The sequence below is a fragment of the Cuculus canorus genome, chromosome Z, assembly GCF_017976375.1.
Source record: "Cuculus canorus isolate bCucCan1 chromosome Z, bCucCan1.pri, whole genome shotgun sequence".
Taxonomy (NCBI): domain Eukaryota; kingdom Metazoa; phylum Chordata; class Aves; order Cuculiformes; family Cuculidae; genus Cuculus; species Cuculus canorus.
The window spans coordinates 76,073,641-76,098,135 of NC_071441.1; the positions used below are offsets into that span (position 1 = coordinate 76,073,641).

A 24,495-nucleotide genomic window follows, 5' to 3' on the forward strand; every position below is an offset into this window, starting at 1 on the left:
GGTAATAGATGAGGTAAATCCATCATTGGCAGCCTCATTACATGGGGCGCACTGCCTCACCGCCCGTGGCTCCTGCTTCCCTGCATCCTCCTGACACCCTCCCAAAGCCCTGGTGTGGCAGCCAGCTTGGCTGGGATGGCTGAAACCAGCCCAGGAAAAGCCTGGCATACTCCAGACTTCCTGTCCCAAACACTGGCGAGATGTTACCTGTAGTCACTATTCACCCATCGCCTCTCATCAGGAACAGCGTGGCCGGCAGGAGCAGAGAGGTGGTTGTGCCCCTGGGCTCAGCTCTGGGGATGTCACCCCTCGAATCCTCGGTTCAGTTTTGGGCCCCTCACTGCAAGAAGGACATTGAGGTGGAGTGCATCCAGAGGAAGGAATGGAGCTTGGGGAAGGGGCTGGAGAACAAAGAGTGGCCGAGGGACCTGGGGTTGTTTATCCTGGAGCAAAGGAGGCTGAGGGGAGACCTCATCGCTGTCTACAACTGCCTGAAAGGAGATTGTGGTGAGGTGGATATTGGTCTCTTCTCCCAAGTGACAGGTGATAGGATGAGGGGGAATGGCCTCAAGTTGCACCAGGGCAGGTTCGGATTGGATATCAGGACAAACGTCTTCACTGAAAGGGTTCTGAGGCCCTGGCGGAGACTGCTCAGGGAGGTGGTGGAGTCCCCATCCCTGGAGGGACTTAAAAGACAGGCAGAGGAGGTGCGCAGGGATCCAGTTTAGCAGTGGACAGATAAGGTTGGACTTGATGATCTCAAAGGTCTTTTCCAATCTAGAGGTCCTATGATTCTTTATGCACTCAGGGCATCACAGGTCACCAACGCAAACCCAGGCAGCGGCAGGCCTCTGCTCATGGCCCTCCAGCAGACAGGGTGGTACCATGGAACGCAGTCATCTTATAGGTAATGAAAGAATAATGAATAGCACTTGTATTCTGACATGTATATGTGTACATAATGTGTATATACATACGTATCCAAGCTGCCTGTCTAGTTTCAGCCCCTTCCTGATCAAGGAATTTTCTTCCTAATTATTAGCTCTTCGGTTAGGACTGCAGTTTCTGGTTTATTCTGTAGCGCTGCTCCTCCATGGACACACTGGACTATCATTTGCAGAGAATTATGGAATGATTTGACTTGGAAGTGACCTTAAAGCCCATCCAGTTCCAAGCCCACTGGATCAGGTTGCTCCAAGGCCCATCCAACCTGGCCTTGAACACCTCCAGGGATGGGGCAGCCACAACTTCACTGAGCAGCCTGGGCCAAGGCCTCACCACTCCCATGGTGAAAAAATTCTTCCTAATGTCTAATCTAAATCTTCCCCTGAGCAATTTAAGGCCCCCTTCTCCTCATCCGTCCACCACAGGCCCTTGTAAAAAGCCCGTCCCCAATTTTCTTGTACCCCCCCTTTAGGTACCGGAAGCTGCTCTAAGGTATCCTCAGAGCTTTCTCTTCTCCAGGCTGAACAACCCCAACTCTTTCAGTCTATCAGAGTCAGTGATAACAAGCAGGAAGATATTGCTTGAAAATATCTCTTTCTTCCCCAAACAATGCAGAAGGGCCTTGGCCATCTGTTTCTGGCACACACTGCTGGGGATGTTGGTACTCGCAAACATGGCGTTAACCCACACATCAACGTGCTCCAGCTTCCTACCTCCTTCCAAGTTGAGGGGAGCCACTGGACAAACTCTGCCCCTTTCTTCCTCAGTAAAGTGTTGATTTTCAGGACAGCATCACCTCCAGCTTCTCAAGGCCACCCATGGTCCTGGTGGCCATGGTGACCTGCACATGGGTGCCTTGGCCCTGCTGCTGACATGTGTCAGTATGGCTCTGGGAAGGTTGTACATCCCTCTTCGCCGATTAAATCAAACAGAGAAAGATAAAGCTGTGATGTGTGAAAGAAGTGTCACTGGCAAACGTATTCTGAATTTCTGTTAGGGATAGACATGCTGCAAACCCACCTCTCAGCTAGACTAGCTGCCCTACCAGAAATGGTTTCCAGCCACAAACTGGCCAGACAGAAATAGATGCATGAAGCGGAAGAACATCTATTGAACTTATTTCTTTGGTCCTACCATAATGACTCAGTACGACATGCAAGTGGCCTCTGAAACTGCTAACGCGTCCTCCAGGAAACCAAAGTAAGAAAGAAAGAAAGACAACAGAAGACAGACAGAAAAGAGGCAATCCTGCCTCGTGTGTTGCTGGTGAGGCACACGGTCCTCTTGTCCTGCTGTGGATACTGCATTTTATGAGCTCTCTCCACGCCACCTTCCTCAGGAGCTGCCCCTTTCCCACCCAAATGTGCTCTGTCAGGAAGGAGGAGAAGCCAACCGAGAAGATAAAGGTGGCCTGAAGTTTATGGCTGTTGTTTAGGTCAATAATGTATCGATCACATATTTTGTGGGCTAAAAGGTTGACTTTTTAAAGGGCAATTGGCGCCTATGAGATTTGATTTGGGAGAAAGAAAAGAACTTCAATTTAATTTTCACTTAGTATTTCAATTAGAAGAAACCTGCAAGATTGCAGACACCAAAGCTGCTTTTTTTTTTTGGGAAGAGGTGGAGAGGCTTTTCTTTTTCCGGAGCCACTACATAGAGCTTGGTTTCAGGGTGAAAATGGCTCTGTTGCTTCTCTCTGCTCCACTACTCGGCACTGCAGAGGCACGTACATGACACAAAGCACTAAGAAGATTTAAGCTGAAGCTCAGCCAAGTAAATATAGTAAATATCCCATATCAAGGAACAAAGGTGGTGGATTTCCACCCCCCTCGGAGGAACAGCCTGAGCAGCAAGCGATGAAACACACAAGTCTGTATTAGGAGAAAAAAGTGCTTTTTAAGGCAATTCATGGTAACCAATTCTTTGCCCATCATTTATCCCATTTTCCCAGTGGGGTGCCTTTGCCATGCTGGCACTCAGGGCCACCATCCCAAGTGCAATTGCTCTTTCTCTGCCGGCTTTGCTGACCCAGACCTCATCTGAAGAGGCCATTGGTGTTCCTCACCTGGTTTGCAAGAGGCTTTGAATTTCCAGATCCAATTTTGTCCCTGGATGGTTTATTCCCATTATTCTCTGGCTGATCAAGTCCTTAAATGAGGCCAGCCAGCTCCAATGGGGTTGAGCACCCCGGGCCCCCTAAGTATCCGCGCTGGGGCACTGTAGGCTGGCAGGTAGGAGCTGCACTGGGAAAGGGAATGGACCCTGACACGGGCTTCAGGGACGAAAATAGAAGCAGTAAGGTGAGGACAGCTGTTCCTAGCTTAAAGTGCCAGGTTTTAGTAATCTGTTTTGCTCTTTTAAAAGCATTTGTTTCATCATTTCATAAATAGGAGGAGGGGAGGGGATGGCATCACTGGTGATGTCACCGACCCTGTCATCACCGTGTAGCTCCTCTCCAGGTACTTGAAGACCCTCAATTTTCTCCCAATGCCATCATATTTAAGGTTTTCAGCAGCACAAATTGACTATAAGGAGTACTGAACTCTGCCATTTAGTTTGCCAAGACAGCTGGCAAAATCTTTAGGTACAGCTGAACATTTCATCACGTCTGCCAAGACATATTCATTTTGGATTAATTTTAAGACAGTTTTTAAAGTGATGATGAAGGATTATGCCACACACTTCAGCAGCATTAAAAAAAATATCTCCCTTCTTTATATCATTCAAATTGTCCCGGTTTGACAGCTCGGCGGTAGATTTGATTTGAGAGTTGGAGGAATTCACCGATAGTGACATGAGAGCACATGTAAGAGCACAAACCGTGAGTTGTTGCAGCACTTTTGATATTAAACATGGTTGTTTGACGTAATTCATTTGCAAGAAGGCGGCGCAGCCCTAACATATGACAAGCGTCCATCTAGCAATAGCCTAGCATCTATGATTAAATGCTTACAAGCTTTTCATGCTGTAATCTCAGCTGGTGTCTCGCCGTAAAGGGTTCGCTCCTCTCAGAGTATTTACAACACTGTGACTCCAGAGTGGTCCCAGGTTTTTCCAGTGAAGGGATGCCAAAATCTGTAGTCAGTGACATGCAAAGGAGGGAAGTAGCTCACGTTGCTGCCTCTGAGAGTCCAGTTCACTCAATCGTTTCCATGATTACCTTAAATCAAAATACTTCAGAAAGCCAACCGTGTCCTGGGCTGCATCCAAAGCAGTGGGACCAGCAGGGCAAGGGAGGGATTCTGCCACTCTACTCCTCTCACATGAGACCCCACCTGGAGCCCTGCGTTCAGTTCCGGAGTCCTCAGCACAGGAAGGCTGGGGCACCTTCATCCAAGGACAGGCTGAGAGAGTCGGGGTTGTTCAGCCTGGAGAAGAGAAGGCTTTGCTGAGACCTTAAAGCAGCTTTAAGTGCTGAAAGGGGCTCCAAGGAAGCTGAGGAGCAGCTCTTGATCAGAGAGGGCAGAGACAGGATGAGGGGGAATGCTTTGAAGCTGAAAGAGGGGAGATTGAGATGAGACCTTAGGAAGAAATGTTTTGCTGTAGGGGAATGAGGCACTGGCCCAGGTTGCCCAAAGAAGAATGCCCCCTCCCTGGAGGTGTTCAAGGCCAGGCTGGACGGGGTTTTTGAGCAACTTGGTCCAGTGAAACCCCGATGGCAGGGTCTTGGAACTGGGTGGGCTTTAAGGTTCTTCCTGACCTAAATCATTCTATGACTCTGTCATTGCCGGCACAGCCCCATAGCACCTCCCTGTGCTGCTCCTAATGAGTTGTTCCACCCAAAGTCAAAGCAGGAAGCACAGCTCTGCTCTCCCAGTCAACTGAGGTTGTAAGAGTTGCCCTTTTGTCTTTGAAACACCATTATCTTCTGGTAACAGAATTGTTATCAGCATAATGAATGACGCTGCGCTGATGTCTTACGAAGAAGGAGGACCGCCCCGGAGCACTCCACAGTGTCTGAGTGATGCCACAGCAGCCTGAGGACATCCTGCCAACACGTTCCTTTCCTGAAAGAGAAAAAACAGGCAAACTGCCTGCTTTCATGATCTTTTCCTGGAACCCGTCCGCATGCTGCTGCCCCCAGAGCTCTGCTGCTGAATGTGAACGTCATGAATGAACTGTGCAAAGCCACCGTGAATGAATAGTTCTTAGAGCTCAAAATTATCCTTCTAGCCCCGAATAATGCCACCCCCATCCAGCATAACCCAGAGAACCAACCTTCTGACACCTCGGTCATCCTTCCCCATAGATTTTAGTCTCAAGGAATGTTCGCACCATACTGAGAATTCATGGTGACCATGGCTTTTGCTAAGATGCCCAGGAGACGACGTTCCATCATCCAGAGGCTCAGGATGCCAATTTGCTGCTAAAACCTCATTGGCAGTAAACCCAACTGGATGCCCCCAACCAGCTCTTAGTGGCCAAGATAGAGCAGTGTGGATGGATCCATCTGATGGATCTAGAGGCCATCTTTGGTGGAGGTGAGGAGAACATTACTCCTGTATAACCAGCTGACTGTATCTTCCCAAGGGAGCAGATGTATGTTTTCCTACACTTTAAACAACAAGTGACATTTGACTGCAAGGAATGTTAAAAATTATTTGGTCTGCGTCACGCTGCAGAAGACAACTTTATGGATTATCTGTTGAGTAACTAAAGAGAAAAGACCCTCCTGGAGCCTTTTGGGTGCAGGTATGTGCTTGTTACAGAATTTATCATAGAATCATAGAGTGGTTTGTGTTGAGAGGGACCTGAGAGCCCTCCCAGTTCCACCCCCTGCTGTGGGCAGGGACACCTCCCACTGGATCAGGGGCTCCAAGCCCCATCCAACCTGGCCTGGAACCCCTCCAGGGATGGGGCAGCCACCACTGCTCTGGGCAACCTGGGCCAGGGCCTCCCCACCCTCACAGGAAAACATTTCTTCCTAAGATCTCATCTCAATCTCCCCTCTTTCAGCTTAAAACAGTTCCCTCTTATCCTATCCCTGCACTTCCTGATAAAGAGACCCTTCCCGGTGGGGTTCTTCTATTATTTAGCCCAATGATATTGGCTGGAGAACCCTCAAAAATAAAAAAAACCTTCATGCAAACTTTTCTGTACAAGCAGAAGGCCTCCAAACTGAACTGTTGTAGCAAGATTAGTGCCCTGATATGGATCTTAGCACCATGATCTAGGCTTGGGGAGGAGGGGGAAAGACCACAGCTATTAATAGGAAACTTCTGAGCAGACATTTCCTTCCACTGAATCTGATAACTCCGTAGAGGCTGTTGTGTGTCACTCTCAGACGTGCAGCCGTTAACTTAAATGCTTGAAGTTGGGTGTTAGTTGTGTGTGTCGTGATCACAGAATAGTTTGGATTAAAAAGGACCTTAAAGGTCATGCAGTTCCAACCACCCACTGGATCAGGGGCTCCAAGCCCCATCCAACCTGGCCTGGAACACCTCCAGGGATGGAGCAGCCACCACTGCTCTGGGCACCCTGGGCCAGGGCCTCCCCACCCTCAGCGTGAAGAAATTTCGCCTTATGTCTAGTCTAAACCTGCCCCTCTCCAGTTTACCCCCGTTCCCCCTCATCCTATCCTCACAAGCCTTTGTGAGCAGTCCATCTCCAGCTTTCTTGTAGCCCCTCCAGGTACTGGAAGGTCACTATAAGATCTCTTTGGAGCCTTCTCTTCTCCAGGCTGAACAACCCCAACTCTCTCAGCCTGTCCTCATATGGGACGTGCTCCAGCACTCAGATCATCCTTGTAGCCTCCTTTGGACCCGTTCCAACAATTCCATCTCTTTCTTACATTGAGGACTCCAGAAATGGATGCAGGACTCCAGGTGGGGTCTCCCCAGAGCAGAGCAGAGGGGCAGAATCCCCTCCCTCCCTGCTGGCCATACGGCTTTGGTTGCAGCCCAGGACACAGTTGGTTTCTGGTCTGCAAGTGCACGATGCTGGCTCACATCAAGCTTCTCATCCCCAGCACCCCAATTCCTTCTCCTCAGAGCAGCTCTCAATCACATCATCCCACAGCCTGTATTGAAATCAGGGATTGCTCCGACCCAGGTGTAGGACCTTGCCCTTGGCCTTGTTGAGCCACCCAGTAGCAAACATTGTACCAAAAGCTGTTGAGTCTCCAAAGAAATGAATGGAGTTGCTTGCTCCTTCCTTTCCTGTAACAATCTAACAGGTGCACAGAAAACTTTCTTTCCTGTGACTTGCCCAGTTCTCTTCAGTTTTAGGCCGGTAGAGTCAAGAAAAGCCATGAAATCTGGAGGGTTTTTGGACTTCTTTAGCCAAAGTCAATGGTGACTGACTCTTTCGTAGGGCAACAGGGAAAAGGAATTTTTTCTGCTTCCAAGCCATCGACTCATTTCCACAGGGAGATCAGAGTTTCTCTCAACTATCAGAAAGGACGATTTTTCTCTCATCAGGAGGACAAGCATCAGGATTCACACGCATAAGCTCCACTTACACTAACAACTCACACAGCAGCTATGTTTCCTAGAATCATAGAATGGTTTGGGTTGGAAGGAACCTCAAAGCCCACCCAGCTCCACCCCCTGCCATGGTCAGGGACACCTCCCACTGGATCAGGGGCTCCAAGCCCCATCCAACCTGGCCTTGAACCCCTCCAGGGATGGGGCAGCCACCACTGCTCTGAGCCTGTCTCTCAGGCTCACAGGAAGACATTTCCTTCCTAAGATCCCCTCCTTCAGACTAAAACCTTTCCCCCTCGTCCTGTTCCTGCCACTCCTTCAGCACTGGAAGCTGCTCTAAAGTCTCCCTGCAGCCTTCTCTTCTCCAGGCTGAACAACCCCAACTCTCTGTCTGTTCCCAACTTGCTGCCTGTAGTCCTGAAAGCCTGGTCTTCTGTCAAGGGTTGTCTTCTGAGTGATGGCAGAGCAGACCTCCCTTCTCCTCCCCAACCCAGAAGAAACTGATTTCCCTCTCTAACACTATCCAAGGAGCCCAAGTGGATGGTGTCACTACTGAACAGCACTCAGAGCAAGAATATGGGCACGTGAAGGCTAAGATCCTGATGCAACACCCAAACCACTTCCCAAAAACCAGGGAGACAACCTTCTACGTGCTGTATCCAGAACAGGAAAGAACAACTGAGGGTGCAATAATGCACGACATCTGGTCTGGACCGAAGACCTCTGTCTTAACCCTCCTCAGCCTCCCGCCACGATTGCATGTTCCGAGTTCCTCCTCCAGGTTGTACCTATTGCGACTGTCAAAGTTGAGTTGGCAAGAGCACTCTATTAGGTGGGATTCAGCAAGACTTTGCAGTACACACCCCTTTTTTCATCACGCACATATTTGAACAACCACATACTTAACAAAATAAATGTTGTTCTTGTTGCACGTCATAGAGAATGTTATAAAACCTCACGCATGTTAGGTCTGATGACCACATCTAGACCTGCTGGCCAAATGTCACCACGTGGCAGCTATCGCATAAAACAAATACAACTTCAGCCTGTATTTACTGGTTTAAATTTCTTTTTTTATTACGCGTAATAAATCCTTCACACAAAGTAATGAAAAGGATCCCTAAGGTGATATTTTACAGATCTGAAGGAAAAAAGAGAACAGAGTATTTGTGACCGTGCCAGACTGCAGACTTCAGGACACTGTCAGACCCACGCAATGCTCAAAGTCTTGGAAGAACCAATGGGGCTAGCATGGATTTTAGCATAAATCTTGATCTGGCTCTGCTCTATCAGCTTTCGATTGTGACTCCAGCTGTTCCAAACCAGCAGGGCCCTGGGAGCATTGCACATTTATTCAATGCACAAGGAAATTACATGATCAGAACAAACCTGTTTGTTCTGTACTTCAATTCAGTGTCATCACAACAAGAGAAGGGCAAGAAACAATTTACTGTGCGACTCCTGTATAGATTCAGCAGCTGGTTTGACCTATTCTATCAGATCAGTGCTTTACATACCCTGCTCTTGATAAAAGAGACCTTTCAAAATAAAATCAGCTTCTTTTCAGGTTGAAACCGAGCTGATGAGCTTCTGCTCTGGATATGAAGTGCTCTGCTTCTGCTGAAGGCAGCGGGGTGGAGGGTGCTCACCTCGGGCAGGGTCAAGGGCTCACGGCAGTTTAAAACAGATGCAAACCGAGCCATCCCCATAACTTCCACAGTTCAAAAGTGCATTTTCAGACTGACCTTTCCAAAGGCTGGGCAGCCCTGCCGACTCACAAACACTCTTAGTCTTTTAATAAAGAAAATATCACAAATCACTACAATAACAAAAAAGAGTCATTCCCCTTTGATGTTTGCTAAAAGACAAAAAAAAAAAAACCCAAAAACCAACCCAAACAAATCCAAAACACAGCATAAACTTATGTGCAGATCAGTAATGGTTCATTAATTTCTCATATTTTCCTTAGAAAAATTGTATCCCCAGTTGTAGTATTGCCTTTTCTCAAAAGCTGCTGCCATTTTAACATCCTAAATGCTCCTGGGCTGTCTATGTCACTTTGTAGCTATATTTAAATAAATCTGAAAGCTTTCATTTTTTTTTTTTTTATTTTTTAAAGCCAGCATTTCCATTTGTGTAGGACTCAAATGGACTTCCACCTCTAAATAAGCAGATAAAAGGAAGTACAATCCTAGCGCATCCTTCAGGGAAAAAGAAAAGGGTGCAAGAAATCCTATTTAAAGCCACCGAAAGCAAATGCACCCGATTCTTCAGGTCAATAAACCGAACATGCTGAAGCAGGCAGTGAATACAGGGGGTTGCTATGTATGTTTAGGAGCTAATTCCTTGATATTTATGTTTTGGCATGCAATGCACTGGTGACAATCCTCCACACAGCAGCATGTGGGATTAGAGTGTTTGCATGCGTGTGCAACGGGCACCCTCAGGAGCCTCCCCAGAGAAGAAATTATCCCCATTTTGAAAAGTTAGATGTTCTCTCAAAACCAGGCCAAGCCAATTCTTTTGTTCTTCCAACTGCAGAAACAGGTATATCAGGAAAGGACACTTTAAACCAACAAAAAAAGGAAAAGTATTCTACATTCAGGTAAATTTATACTTCTGCCGTAAAATCTTTAATAGCAAAGAGGGGATTTTCAACACAAAATTTGCCAAGGATCCCCAATGCCACTACTGCACACATTTTTTACAGGAGATTCGTCTCCTTTAAACTCTTGTAACTATTTTCTTTGGAGATTCCCCCCATTCAATTTCCAGGAACAACTTCTGCACAGAAGCAGCATAAAGCAAGTCTGTAAGGGACCTAACTCTGAAAGCTGGTGTTCCTAGCCCTTTGCAAAATATTTGCCAGTCAAACAAAAAACCAAAAGGCCTTGCTATTGAAAATCCTCCCACAAACATTCTGACATCTAGATCAAGTGTTCTGAATCTGCCTGGGAGCTAATCTGATTAATATGCCACTTGCTAGTTCACTTGGACGACCGCGCAGACACCAATTTAATGACTGCAGCCTTAACAGTGCCATTGAATTAAAGGGCTATGAGTGAAAGCATGGGATTAGGGAACAACCAGCCCAGGGCAGAATCCAACAGACCATAGAAAGCTTGACCCAACAAAGCTGTCTCGCTTGAAAGAAACGAAAATACAAACGCTACTTCCAAATCAAAGTCTGCAATCTCTTTCCTCATCTACCCTGTTAAGTTAAAAGAACAATCAGGTTTGTGGTTGGTAGTAACATCATTCCCCGTGTTTAAGGCCTCATTTTCATCAAACAAGCTCTAGGTTATAGGACTATAAATACAAGGTAGCCTACAAGCCATCAGTTTCTCACACCACAGTCTGTTGCCAGCGTGTCAGCGGCAATCTGCTTCCAAAACATTGTTACTGGACTGTACACGAGCAACAAGCTTCATTCTCCATAAGCTTTGGGGTCAGAGGGTGCACGCTGGAAGGGGTCACGTATTAACACGCGGTGTGGAGTTTTGTTTTTTTTGTAAGAAGACTGAGTTGAGTTGGCTTGGCTGGGGCACCTCCTTCAGCCGGAGTCCATAGTGAAGAGCTGGATGTCATGCGGGTTCCAGTACAGGGCCACAGCGGAGTTGTAGACCAAGGACCAGACGTAGGGGATGAAGAACTCTTCAGGCTGTTCCTCCTCCACATACTTGAACTTCAGCTCAGGGAACTTCTGCAACAAGAAATCAAAGTCTGTGAGAGAAGGTTTGCACGTCAGTTTGTAAACAAGCAGCCCAGGTAAACACTAAAGAAAGGCATGGTGACAAAAATAATGGAAGGAACTGAACATTTACACCCAATGGAAAATATTTACTGGATAAAGAGATCACTTAAGATTTCTTCTTTGAACTGTACTGTATTCAACCCTTTTACCGTTGGTCACACTCAATTTGCCTGTTAACAAAGAGGAAATGTGAATCCACCATAAAACACCACGGTCTTAAGGAAAACTGTCATTTTTAGCAGCCCCGCAAAAACTTTCTTGCTTGCACACACACAGACCTGTTCATTGCAGTTTTCCCTAAAAAGCATTCTGCTATTAATTGTACTCAGCTCGTCAGCAGGACAATCCTTTGGAAAGGCTGTAAGAATAAACACAGTCTGTGTTATGTTCGCAGAAATCCTGTGTTGCAGCACGTTGACTCTTTTCATCTAATTCTCAAAGACTTTATGCATGCAGAAGTTTTCAGGAGAGAAATGCTCTTCCTCCAGGAAGCATGGCAGGGTCTGCCGCTTCCCGTTTTGCTACAGGTTCTTCTGTACTTTTGGGCAGGTCATTAGAATCACAGAATCATAGAACCCCTAGACTGGAAAAGACGATTGAGATTGTCAAGTCGAACTGTACCTGTCCACTACCAAATCACATCCCTAAGCACCTTATCTGTCCGCCTTTTAAATCCCTCCAGGGATGGGGACTCCACCACCTCCCTGGGCAGCCTCTGCCAGGGCCTGAGAAACCTTTCTGTGAAGACGTTTTTCCTAATGTCCAATCTGAAGCTGCTCTGGGGCAGCTTGAGCCCATTTTCTCTCGCCCATGACCTCAGTGCCAAGGCTTTCCCATTGCTGAGGAGCGCATTAATGGCATTCCTGTTACAATTAGAGTAAAGGCCCTGCAAGCTCCTCCACTGCAACACATCATGCACCTATCCTGCTTCAGCCTCTAAAGCTGTGACACAAGATCATAGAATCAGAGAATAGTTAGAGTTGGAAGTGAACTTAAAGATCATCTGGTTCCAACCCCCCTGCCATGGGCAGGGACATCCCACTGGCTCAGGCTGCCCAAGGCCCATTCAACCTGGCCTGGAACACCTCCAGGGATGGGGCAGCCACAGCTTCCCTGGGGAACCTGGGCCAGGGCCTCACCACTCTCATGGTGAAGAAATTCTTCCTAATGTCCAGTCTAAATCTGCCCCTCTGCAGTTTGTACCCCTCCCCCCTCGTCCTATCCCCACAAGCCTATACGAAGCCACAAGCCCTCTCAGCTTTCCTGTAGCCCCTTCAGGCACTGGAAGGTCGCTGTAAGATCTCCTCTGAGCCTTCTCTTCTCCAGGCTGAACAACCCCAACTCTCTCAGCCTGTCCTTGTACAGCAGGTACTCCAGCCTTCTGATCATCTTTGTAGCCTCCTCTGGATCTGTTCCAACAGCTCCATATCCTTCTTATGTTGAGGATTCCAGAACTGGACTCGGGATTGAGATGAGGTCTCACAAGACAGCAACAGAGGGGCAGAATCCACTCCCTCGCCCTGCTGGCCACGCTGCTTTTGATGCACCCAGGACACGGTTGGCCTTCTGGGCTGCGAGCACACACTGCTGGCTCATGTAGAGCTTCTCATCAACCAGCACCATCGACCTTGTTGACCAACTATGCAGATACCTCCCCCTCCTGGAACCTGAAGGATAAATATATTTCCACAAAAGCCCTGTTACGCAGTACCTACGCTCTAAGCAAAGCAATGCTGCCTCCTCAGTATTCCCATTTTTCCTCATTTCTTCCCTCCCAAGCAGCACGTACACTGCAAACCCACTGCATTCTCTCGGTAAGCATGTGTTTTGGGGACGAGCTGAGCCTACTTTCATACCATGCACGCTCTTCAATCTTTTTATCTGCCTCTAAATGCTGCCTGTGTCAAGAGCCTGTCTGAGCCTCAGATAAAAGCCACGTTACAATGATCACTGGGGTAAGATAAAACATGACCCATTTTATTATTTATAAGGCTGTGGCTAAGGCTGAGAATAAACTCCATGGTGTTACATGATCAGAACAAGCACAGCCATGGCTAAGAAGCCTTTTTGTCCATTAATAATGAAGGGATAACTTATCATCTTTCCTGAGCTTACAGTGTTGTTTTTCCTTGTGTTAGGGCACAAGACCCTTCTGGCTGGAACAGTCTCTTCTGAAGCGGCACTTCTCGGCCACTTGGCTCTCAGGGCTATTTATTTGAGTTTCACATGCCCAGGTTTTTTGTATTCTTGGAGTCAGAGCACGTGGAAGCCATTCGACTCCCTCCTTGTGATGCTGCTGTTAGGAGAGCAGTTTGAAACAAATACTGAGCACACAATTACAGCAAGACACAAGATGCCACCTGCACCGTCCTTCGTGAGGAACGTGTCTCCATGCACAGCCTCATTCAGCCACGTGTTATCTCCTGTGCTGGGTTTAGAGCAACGTGATCAAGCTGAAGATGTCCCTGCTCACTACAGGGAGGTTGGTCTGAATGGGGCCTTCAAATGTCCCTTCCAACACAAACTGTTCTATGATTGATGAGGACATCGGTGTCGCCTTCCAGCATGCTATGCTTTGGCTTATGTTGGGGTCATGTCCTTTACCACAGCTCTACTTAGCTGGACGCCAATATTTAGCCTGGGAGGAATCCTTTTGGCCATCAGTGTGGCCGTCATTATCATACTTGATAACTTTGGAACATGTGGGGAGATCATCCTTCTAGCAATCAGGGAGGGAAGGAGGACAGCACTGTTTCCAGCACTGTTACCCTTGTTTAAGCAGCCAAGGCAGCTTAGAGGTCAGGTTCTTAAAGGCACTTTTGCATCTGACTCCTGTTGAGTTCAGAGCCCAGAACTTCACAGGTACAGCACCGAGTTTCATTTCCTGTGTCAGACATGCAGTTTGTGGTAGAGAAGCTCTCCCGCAGACCTTTTGTGCCCCTAAACTAAGTTTTCTACCACCTCTCTACAACCTCTCTCTCCGTGTCTGTTTTGACCAGCCTGTTTAATTTTTCACATCATTTTGCTTCCTCATTTTTAGGTGTCTTGTACCTATACTCACTCCCATCTCTAATTCCCTGTTTTGTATCCTACTCCCATCCACAGCTCCCTTCCACTATGTCTTCACATTCTCTCTTTAGCCTATCTTTCTACTTTATATTTGCCCAAGTTTTCTTTTTCTCATCAGCCTTGTGAGATTGTCCTTTTCATTAACACCCTCTATCCCTTTCCACCTTGGCTACAAGTCCTTAAGCTGCGCCCGCCTTCCTCCTCTGCCACCGCATCTGTCCTTTTGGGATGGAATGATTCTGTGCAGGAAGGTAAACCTCACTACAACCAAGCCCTCGTGTAGATTTTAATTTTTTTTTTCCCAAACTGATATTCTGCTCTGCTTATCCTCAGTGTAATCTTCCCCACTTCCCTCCTAAATGCTTCCTGACTTGTGGTCAGCGTAGACAGGAACACATTCAGTTTTCAGCATTGCATCAGCAGAATGAATGGTTAAACCTCATGATTAAACCGCTGCAACATTTCCTAGCAGAGAAAAGCCCTTACACAGCTGTCATTCTTCACCCCCAAGGTGGCTGCATGCCAGTACTGCAGCGTGTAGTAGTCCTTCTGGGAGGGAAGGGGAAAAAAAATGATTAAAGATGCCAGTTGGAGTTGAATTAAACATAGATAACTTTTTTCACCTTCAGGGTCACAGATCACAACTACTGTTTTTTGCAGGCACTCTGTGAGTCTAGAATGATCCCACTGGTTTGGGACTATTTCGGACTCTGATGCAGCTTAACAAACACAGTAAGCTTAAAAACAGTAGGTAAAATAGTATTGGAAATTCCTATAGAGACAATGAGATGCACAGCTTTTACTATCCCATCATCTCTCAGCTAGAGGGACAGCATGAAATAAATCAGATAGCATTCATATTTTCAGGCAATAATAGTCAGGCATTGATTTTATTATTAAGCCTTTCTTCAGACTGATCAATGCTGGCATCTATTGTGATTGTGCCGTAGCAATTTAATAATCAATTTGAAATTAAAGACTATAACTCACTGCTATCAGCCTGGACACTCTCACACTCAACATCTGCCTTGAACAGCCTGCAGATTTATCTTGGGAATGTAGACAAGGATAATCAGATTTTTTAAGGCGAGATTTAATACACATTGCCATTACAGACACACAATTTGAAATGTATCTTTACAAAAAGAAGGTGACAGTAGAAATCGTCTTTTTCTCATGGTCCCCGCAAACAGAAGACGCAGGAGATGTCAGTACATTGCTAACAAGACACGGAGAATTTGACTTCCAGGTTAGTAATTCAAACCTAGCTTCTTCGGATGACTACAAAGATCCATGGCTGTGTGGTGGCTGTGTTTTCTCATTTATTAAGAGTGAGAAATCCTAGAGGCCTGGCATGGAGAGAACTTCCACTCCAGACTCTGTCGTGCAAGTTTTACCACTGTTAAGATAAAACCCCACCCATACTGTTTCACTACTAGAGTATTCACTGAAACCAAAATGTGTTAGCATTCAAAGCCATCAAATTTAAGTCATCTCAAAACGCTTCTTACTTATCAGACTGACTTTGAAACAATTTATAACAGCAAGGATTAAGCACCATGTAAAAAGCTTGACTGGTGGCACAAAGGTTTAAGGTTTCCGACAGGGGGTGGTAGTTCAAGAAATGTTTAAAATCAGCTCTGTGCCATTTATGTCCTTCGTGCTCTGTTTCCAAGCGAGTGATCAGGAGCCTTCACCATGCACCGCAGACATACAGGAGATGACACCAAATGAATGTTTCAGGAGAGCTGTAAAACAACCAGGTCAGAGGAGTCTCAGGGCACTCCCAGAAAGCCTCCTCAGCCAGCACTGGTGAGGGTTTTATCACACTTAATAAAGTCCCCAAAGTGGCACCTCAAAGCAGCAATGTAGAAAAACATTTTCTTCTGCTTTGCTGCTTTTTTGTCCAACTAAATCCCGGGCAAGGCATTTGCTCCCCAGCTGGTGACACCCAAATGAACCTGGTCTGTAGCACTTTCTGAAAAGAGGGACCACTGTAAGGCATCTTAAATCGTAGTCCTAATAACAGAGGAAAAGTCTTGGCATGGGATAAATCGTCTCTTTTTTTTCGCCTTCACAGACCTATTCATTCAGCTGGATCGTGTTGAAAGACATATAAGTTCTTCGTTATCCGATCACTATTTATGTTTTTGAACTCCTTGCCCTGACATAAATGGGTTCAGCAGAGCCATTTATTTGCATTTCCCTCCAGTCATTACCAGAGCAGAGACAATCCCAGCTAGTTTAATACAAACCGACCTGAGACGGTACTTGAAAAACTCGAGAACCGGAGGTAACACCAGGGTTTGAACTGCACAACTTAAATACAGACACCGCTTATCAGCTCCGGTGAATCAACCTACCCCAGCACCCTATCTTGTTTTCTTCTGCCAGACAAAGCAGAAGTCAGATTTAGTGGTTGGGATGAGGGTATAAGCTAGACAGACCAAGAAGTTCACAGACTGTCTGCTCTGACAATCATATGATTCGATGAAAAACCACAGGAAGTCCGATGAACAGATGCAGAACTGAACTGCAATAACTCCTCTACTGCAAAGTTCAACAACGTCTTGGGCTTTTTTTTGGTTTTCGTTTTTTTTTGGGTTTTTTTTCGGCAGTTAACGATTAGGAAGATAGCATCGCTGCCAGCCAATAGCACCTGGCGTGGCTCCAAGCAGCCCTGTGGCATTTCAGCTAGAAGACTTGAGCCACGTGTGAAATCAAAAAAATCCCCTTCCCTTCATAAATGAACCGTCAGACCTGCTGTTAGGCTGCAGTGTCATGTCAGTGGATGATCTCCACTCAGATAACATTACTAAGGGCAGGCAGAGCTGCTTTAAGAGTGGTGGAGCGCGCGGTGGAGCGAAGCTAACCCTTTGCTTCTTCACTGATCTAGGTGCTTTGCTGGATGAGAAGCAGCCCTCATCAAAGAAATGGGCTGTGCAAAAGAATGAAATAAAAGAATTGGATTAACATAAAACTGGAGAACCCTCTTTTTGAGTCCGTGGTTAGAAACACTGGTTTCTGAAACTGCAATCGAATGTGAGTCAGTATTTTCAAAAGCATCCGACTAGTTTAGGAGAAAAGTATGATTTCCAAAGGAGTCTGAGCACATTTGAGAGTCAAATTCACATTAAATTTCCATCAACCCAAAGCTTGAAAGTCTTTCTGAAAATGGGATCTGTGTGCATTTGAAAAGCTTACCATGAGTCTTGTTAGGCAACCTAATGACATGCTGGCAAATTATGTGTTTCATATTGCTTCAGCTAAATATAGTATGATTGCCTGGGGAGCATCTGCAGGATTGGACCTTATTAACAACATATATAAACCGGCAAAGAAATAAGAAAAGGGCTCAGATCCAGTGCCGCACCAAGTCTTCGTTACAAGTGCCATAACAAATATTTACGCCAGCAAGGTTTAGTCCCACAACACACACACTAAATATATCAGCCTGAAGGGAGTATGAGTTGGGGAAGAACGTGCTACTGGAACAGGTTGTGGCACTGGAAGAGGTTGTCCAGAGAAGTCAAGAACATCATCCAGAGACACTTGGACAAGCTGGAGAAGTGGTCCTGTGTGAACCACATGAGGTTCAACAAGGCCAAGTGCAAGGTCCTACAATGGGTTGGATTTCAATCCAGGAGAATACGGCTGAGAGCAGTCCTGAGAAGACCCTGGCCCAGGTTGCCCAGAGCAGTGGTGGCTGCCCCATCCCTGGAGGTGTTCCAGGCCAGGTTGGATGGGGCTTGGAGCCCCTGATCCAGTGGGAGGGGTCCCTGCCCATGGCAGTGGGGGGGACTGGATGGGCTTTAATGTCCCTTCCAATCCAAACTATCCCATGATTCTATCATTTATACTGGTCTGCAAACTCCATGATCTCACTTTGAAATCTGGTCCCCAAAATCCTACTCCAAGTCAAATTAATTGCTAATGAGGTTGAAAGCAACTCAACAGTCACACCTAGTGCACGGTTCATGGTACAGATATACAGGTACATATGTAAACATTGAAGCATTTAATTTTTCTATAAATAGCACTTAAGTACTTTGACAGAGCAAGTTTTATGGAAGAAAATGTCTCAATGCTTATTGTAAGATATTGGTAGATTGATTTTTTTTTTGCAATTATTGAATTCTTCTGAGGACATAATGCCGTTTCATCTTTTTTTTTTTTGTTCTCTATACATTTACAGTGCTTCTCTTTCACTTAAGACAGAAAGTCTGTGAGGCTTTTGTGAAACATCTGTATGAGCTACACCACACCTGCCCGATATCATCTTTTGTCTCTTTCTCAGGCTTAAAGCACAGACAGCCCAGCAAAAGGTGATGCTTGGGAGCAAACAGTGAAGGAAGCAAACAGGAAATCTGCTAGACTAAGCACTAACGGCACATCTTGTACGAAGCAATATGTAAGGAATGGGTGCAAATGTAAAGACGGAGCAGAAAACAGTGGCTTGGAGAGTGTCAGGAGGTTTTCAAAAATAAACAGAAAACTCAAAGAGACAAGAAGAGGTTCCAAATAATCAATGCACAGGCTAAACACCCCCAGTGTAAGCAACCACATGAGCTGTAGTAGAAAACAGCATTTTTCTCAGGGAGTAAAATTCAGTAAGTAACCCATATGCACCTAATGAGATAAAATTGTCCTGGTCCAGAAGGGCAGGGAAGTTTATTGACAGAGACGTACCATTTTTAGCTAGTCAGGATTATTGACATGTGATTTCTGTTTTCAAATCTGGTTTTGATCCGAGGGCTGAAGCACCTCCCATACAAGGACAGGCTTGTTGAGAGAGTTGGGGTTGTTCAGCCTGGAGAAGAGAAGGCTCCGAAGAGACCTTAGAGCAGCTTCCAGTGCTGAAAGGGGCTCCACGAAAGCTGGGGAGGGGCTCTGGATCAGGGAATGTGGGGACAGGATGAGGGGGAATGGTTTGAAGCTAAAAGATGAGAGATTGAGATGAGATCTTAGGAAGAAATGTTTCCCTGTGAGGGTGGGGAGGCATTGGCACGCGTTGCCCAGAGAAGTCATGGAGCCCCATCCCTAGAGGTGCTTTATGGTCCAAAAGCACTGTACAAAAATACAAATTTGAGTTTTGGATGAGTCCAGGTACCTCCTTCAAGCTGTCCTGGGCCCACTTCAAAAATATCTGACTCTGACCTACTTGTAGACAGGAGAGCAAATAAACTGGACTACTGGTGAGCAGCTTCTTCAGCAAAACTGGGTGAACACGTACCACCTGCAGAGGTGATCCAGAAAAAATTCCTTAAGTGGTTAGTTTGAGAAGACAACAGGATTTCTACTCAGCTTTATGGATATGTGTCTACCTGGAGAAATTTAAGAATGGGAAAAAAGGATGAAGAAGATGAAAGACCCAAGTAGAACTAGCAGAATTTACCCCAAACAGTAGCTGTAGAGATTATGTTAGATTTGTGTTTTAAAAAATTCACATGAACATGGATTTCTTGAGGATATGGGTTTTTTTAATGGTCATGATGATAAATTGTATTGACCATGAGTTTCCATGGAGCAACAGAGTTGGTCAGTTAACAAATAGCGATTAAAATAATTTATCTGCTACCACTCACGTTCTGACACCAAGAATCAAAAATGATCTGTATTGCACCAAGAAGTTTAAAGTGGTTACGCTGCCAAAACACGGAAAACTAGTGGCATCATTAACCTCAACATAACATTGTACGTATTATACATACATAGTCACAGTTCTAGGACTTACAGTTACAGCCACAATTTGCTTGCCGTGTCAGGATTGTATACCAGGTTGTCTAGAGGGATACATATATTTTCGGAACATTTCCAAGATGAGAACTCAACAGCAGGAGCCAGACCGAGCTGTGGCTTCCTGCCAGACCAGAGAGAGACTGGGAACTGCAACAGGAACAGGACACTTGCAACACTGCAGAGAATACAATATATACTGACCTTACCAAATAATAAGAAAAAAAGGGCTAGAGACTTCAGCTTAGCATTAAGGCATGATGCATGGATGAGGTAGCATCAAAAAAATTAGAACTGCGACCCACTGCAAACCTGAAACAACAATAATTCTTTGAAAATCATAGAATCATTGAATAGTTTTGTTGGAAAAGATCTTTGAGATCATCAAGTCCAATTGTACCTATCCAGTACTAAACCAGATCCCTGAGCACCTCGCCCACCAGTATTTTAAACACCTCCAGGAATGGTAAAAACCTAAAATATAGAGGCCTTTTAGAAGAAATAGCATAGGCAGGGGATCTGAGCAAAAATCTGGGAAAAAATCTGAACAATCTGAGCAAAAAATGAATGACCTCAAAATGAAAACAAGTAGAAATTAAGAATCTTTTAAAAATTGAAATAAAACTAACCAAGAAAAGATTTAAACACTTGGAATGAAGAAAGCTACTGGTCCAACTCACAAAAACAGTTCTAGTGCTTGACCTTGCTCAAGCATTCACAATCCTGTTACGTACACACACCGACTACTCAGATAAAGAAGGAAAATCCTTTGTGTGCTTTTGAATTTAGGGAATTAAAATCTGAAAACCAGAATAATCTCTGGAACCATTTCTCAGCAGCATTAAAGGGCACCACTGCACAAAATAGGATGAGCCTATCAATTTAGAAAACTTTTATTGAGATGAAGTGGATATATAGGTCTTCCTACCACAGGATTTGCAGAAAATGCACATTTCATAACAGCAGACCCTATTTTTACCTCTGTTAAGGAAGATGTAAATGAGTTTAAGCTCTGGCTTCCTGTGTTTCAGCTCACAGCCCATCCTTCTCTAGAATACAGTGCAAAGCATTACACAGCAGTGAAAATCAGTATGTCTGCAGCAAATATTCTTGTTAGAACTGGAATGCGTTTATAAATCACTCGATTGCTGACAACTTTATACAGAAGACTTGTACAGTTGCTAAGGAAAGATTACAAGATTAGGATCAAGTAGATTTTGGACACTTTACACGGCTAAAACCACAACGAGGTCAATGATGCTTTAGTATTAACCTCAAAGAAGGGTTCGGACACCGAGGAATTTCATAAGTCTCAGCATTATACCCTGCAACCTTGTGAAGGCATCCCAAAACCCAAAAAGGCATTCTCCCCCCAAAACAAAGCAGATTCAAGGTTGAATTTTGTCTTCCCAGAATGTTATAAATGACACAGTTGATAATCTGTCACTTTTCAACTATGCTAAATGTAAACTTTAAACAAAGAAATTGGCTTTAATAACTCAGTTGGGCATCTCTCACCTAGTTTTACATCTTGTGTAAATCAGAGGGGAGGTAAATAAATTCTTTGAAAGTTTCAAACTGGGAGAGAAGTTGTCCTAAATCTGTATGTGTGCTGTTATATCATGCTGCCAAAGGCAGAAAACATTAGGTTCAGCAAGCAAGTTTGCCTACAGGAAACCTGGAGAGTGTGTCTTCATCAGGCAGTGCAGGGATAGGACAAGGGGGAATGGGTTTAAGCTTTTAAGCTGAAAGGAGGGAGATCGAGATGAGATTTTAGGAAGAAATGTTCTCCTATGAGAGTGGGGAGGCCCTGGCCCAGGTTGCCCAGAGCAGTGGTGGCTGCCCCATTCCTGGAGGGGTTCAAAGCCAGGTTGGATGGGGCTTGGAGCCTCTGATCCAGTGGGAGGTGTCCCTGCCCATGGCAGGGGGGTGAAACTGGATGGGTGGAACTTTAAAGTCCCTTCCAACCCAAACTATCCCTTAATTCTATGAATCAAATGAAGATGGGAAGATTGGTTATGCAGTCAACCAGCAGGTCTGCGAGAAGCTGAGATGCTTGGTCCCTCCAGAGAAAGGTCACGGTGCCTTCAGAGCCCCACAGTCTTGGTCAGTGGAGAAACCCCTATATAAACCCAAAAGGTCTTTTAAAAGTTCAGGATTTCTGAAAGAGCAAAAGAATTCCTCCCATAAAATTTTATTATTTGCAACACAGAGGAATTTGAAGGTAAAGTAGGTGTGAAAAAGGCAGTCTCCAAGAGGACTTCACCATCATCCAAGAGGAGACTCTGCCTCTCAAGAGAAACATGCTAGGTGAAGACAGTAGGGAAGAATTAACTCATGTGTCTGGGCTAAAAAGTCTGCTCCAACTTCTGGATAAGAATTATGAACTTGTGTTCCCTTCATGCACTCTTTTATGAAACAGAAATAACACTATATAAGACTACTAACATTTCAGTTTTCACATCAGAGACAACTACCCATGAAATTTTCTCTGAAAAGTGACTTGTGTGCTTTCAGTGTAATTGATATAATTTATTAAACTTTAACAATATGGAAAAACCCACCTGAAAAGTCTTAAAAGGGTCTACAGAGCATACAAACAACAAAGGCTTTGGAGGAGATAATCCTGCTGAATAATGAATACATACTAGTATGTATAGTTATAAGGCTAAATATGTGGTGAATCGCACAACATAAGGGGGTTGGAGTTGGATGATCTTTAAGGTCCCTTCCAACCCAAACTATTCTACGATTCTTTGAAATCTTGGAGCCAACGACCAGTTTTAAATTTCTAGCAGCAAGATCTACTGCTTAAGTCACAACAGCTGTTTTGACTTTGATAGCAGACTAGTCTAAAATACAAGGAATGTTGTTTATTGTGGAAATGCTTTGCGTTCCAGATAACATCACTGACGATTGCTCCACCTAGGCTAATGCACCATCCTGTCCGGCGTCTTAAACCCAGATAAACTTCTTGCTACAGTCCAACCTCCTCTACTCCCACCAAAAACTCAGCAGCTATGCAACTACAACTCTTGCCTCAGTGTGTGCCATGCAATCCGTAATGCAAAATGAGCCTGGGGCATTTGCTACAAGTGTGGCACAGAAAGAAATCATTAAACTTCAAGAATATGACTCAGATTATTGTGTTTCAGTAAGGTGCTGGTGCAAGCACTCTGCCTTGCTGCAAGGAAGACTCACCTTGGGATCCCCATCTGGATGATGTACAAACTCTGATCCAGCTCCCTAATATGTTAATACTACTGTTTTCTCACTTTTCCAGAGGAATTGTCATGCCCAGGGTTATATTTTAATTCCCCTGACCTTTAATTTAATTTAATTCCCCGGGAAAGGAGCTGGAAACTTCACCATCATCTTTACAGAGTCAGTCCCACCTTGCACTTGCTGGTGGAGAGTTAGTGACCACCTGTGAAACCTCCACCTCTGATTTTCATTCCTGGGCTCTTCAGGCTCTTCAAGAAGTGACTGAACTACGCTGACAGCATAAACCACACTAATATAATACTTAGAGGATTTTTCCCTTTGGAAACTACCTCTATGAGCCCTCTCTGCTGCCCTATTACAGTCTTGGGTTTATCCAGCTGAAGCACAGAGGCAGAGGATCATGAGGTCAAAACTCTGTTTTCAGCCACCTGCTTCTTTCAACCAAAATTCAGAGTTACTACAATGTCACAGTTGTTTGTTTTCTCATTCAGTTGCGTAGAACATATTCCCCCAACACAAAAGGTGGCAGAAGAGCAGAGTGATTCAGTTTGCATATTTTTCCAGTGATGAGGTCCCAGACATGGTTTCACTGGAAACTGGTGCAATGCTGCAGCAGCATCCAAAACATCCCACCAAGCCAAAAAGAACATTACTCTGGACAACTGGGACCAACCTCCTCTGCATTATCACTGTACAGGGGTCCAAAACACTGTGTAGACTTTGGCTTTGTGCACCAACCAGGGAAACAAGACCCCACTTGCCACTGAGTTTAACACCTTCAATTTGCAGAGGCTGACGTTTACAACACATTTCCTCATGCGGAGGGCTCCTCGCAGCTTGTTTTACGAGGTTTGACGATACGTAACAGCAGCCACAAAGACAAAGCCCGAGCTGACATCCTCCCTCAGTCCCTCACAGCCAGCACGGCGACGGGGCAGCACACCAAGCTCAAACATCCTTCCCCCTGTCCCCGAGCACCCATGGAGGAAGACCTACTTTTGATTTTCTACTTTTTAATCTGAGAGAGCCAGGCTTGTAAATGCTACAAAAAATGATAACAATGACTCAGGAACAGAGACAGACTCGCTGTCACCAACTGTTAACTCTCAGATCAGGGCAGCCTAGGAAGTGGACCCTTATCTGCTCGAGGTTCAGGACATGCTGACTAACACCCCTATTGACTCTGCAGACCTTTGGCTCCCTAATCTCCCCGAACTGGAAAATGTACACCCCGACGGACATACTCCCTTCTTAAGTATTTCAGGCCTCAGCAATCAGATAAACCGTGCCGTGAGATGAGCAGCGCTGCCCATTACATGCAGGAAATCCAATTTATTTGTT

General features: G+C 45.4%; 1 protein-coding gene across 3 annotated transcripts in view; it reads right to left on the reverse strand.

Annotated features, from left to right (window-relative positions):
• Window positions 1-8,431: 8,431 nt before the first annotated feature.
• DYM (dymeclin) overlaps window positions 8,432-24,495 on the reverse strand; it is a 263,448-nt gene continuing 247,384 nt past the window's right edge. For all 3 annotated transcript variants that reach the window (XM_009565789.2, XM_054054066.1, XM_054054067.1), the window contains one exon: window positions 8,432-11,073. In XM_009565789.2, the coding sequence (XP_009564084.1) occupies window positions 10,924-11,073 (150 nt within the window). In that variant the 3' untranslated portion in view covers window positions 8,432-10,923. The remainder of the gene's footprint in view (window positions 11,074-24,495) is intronic.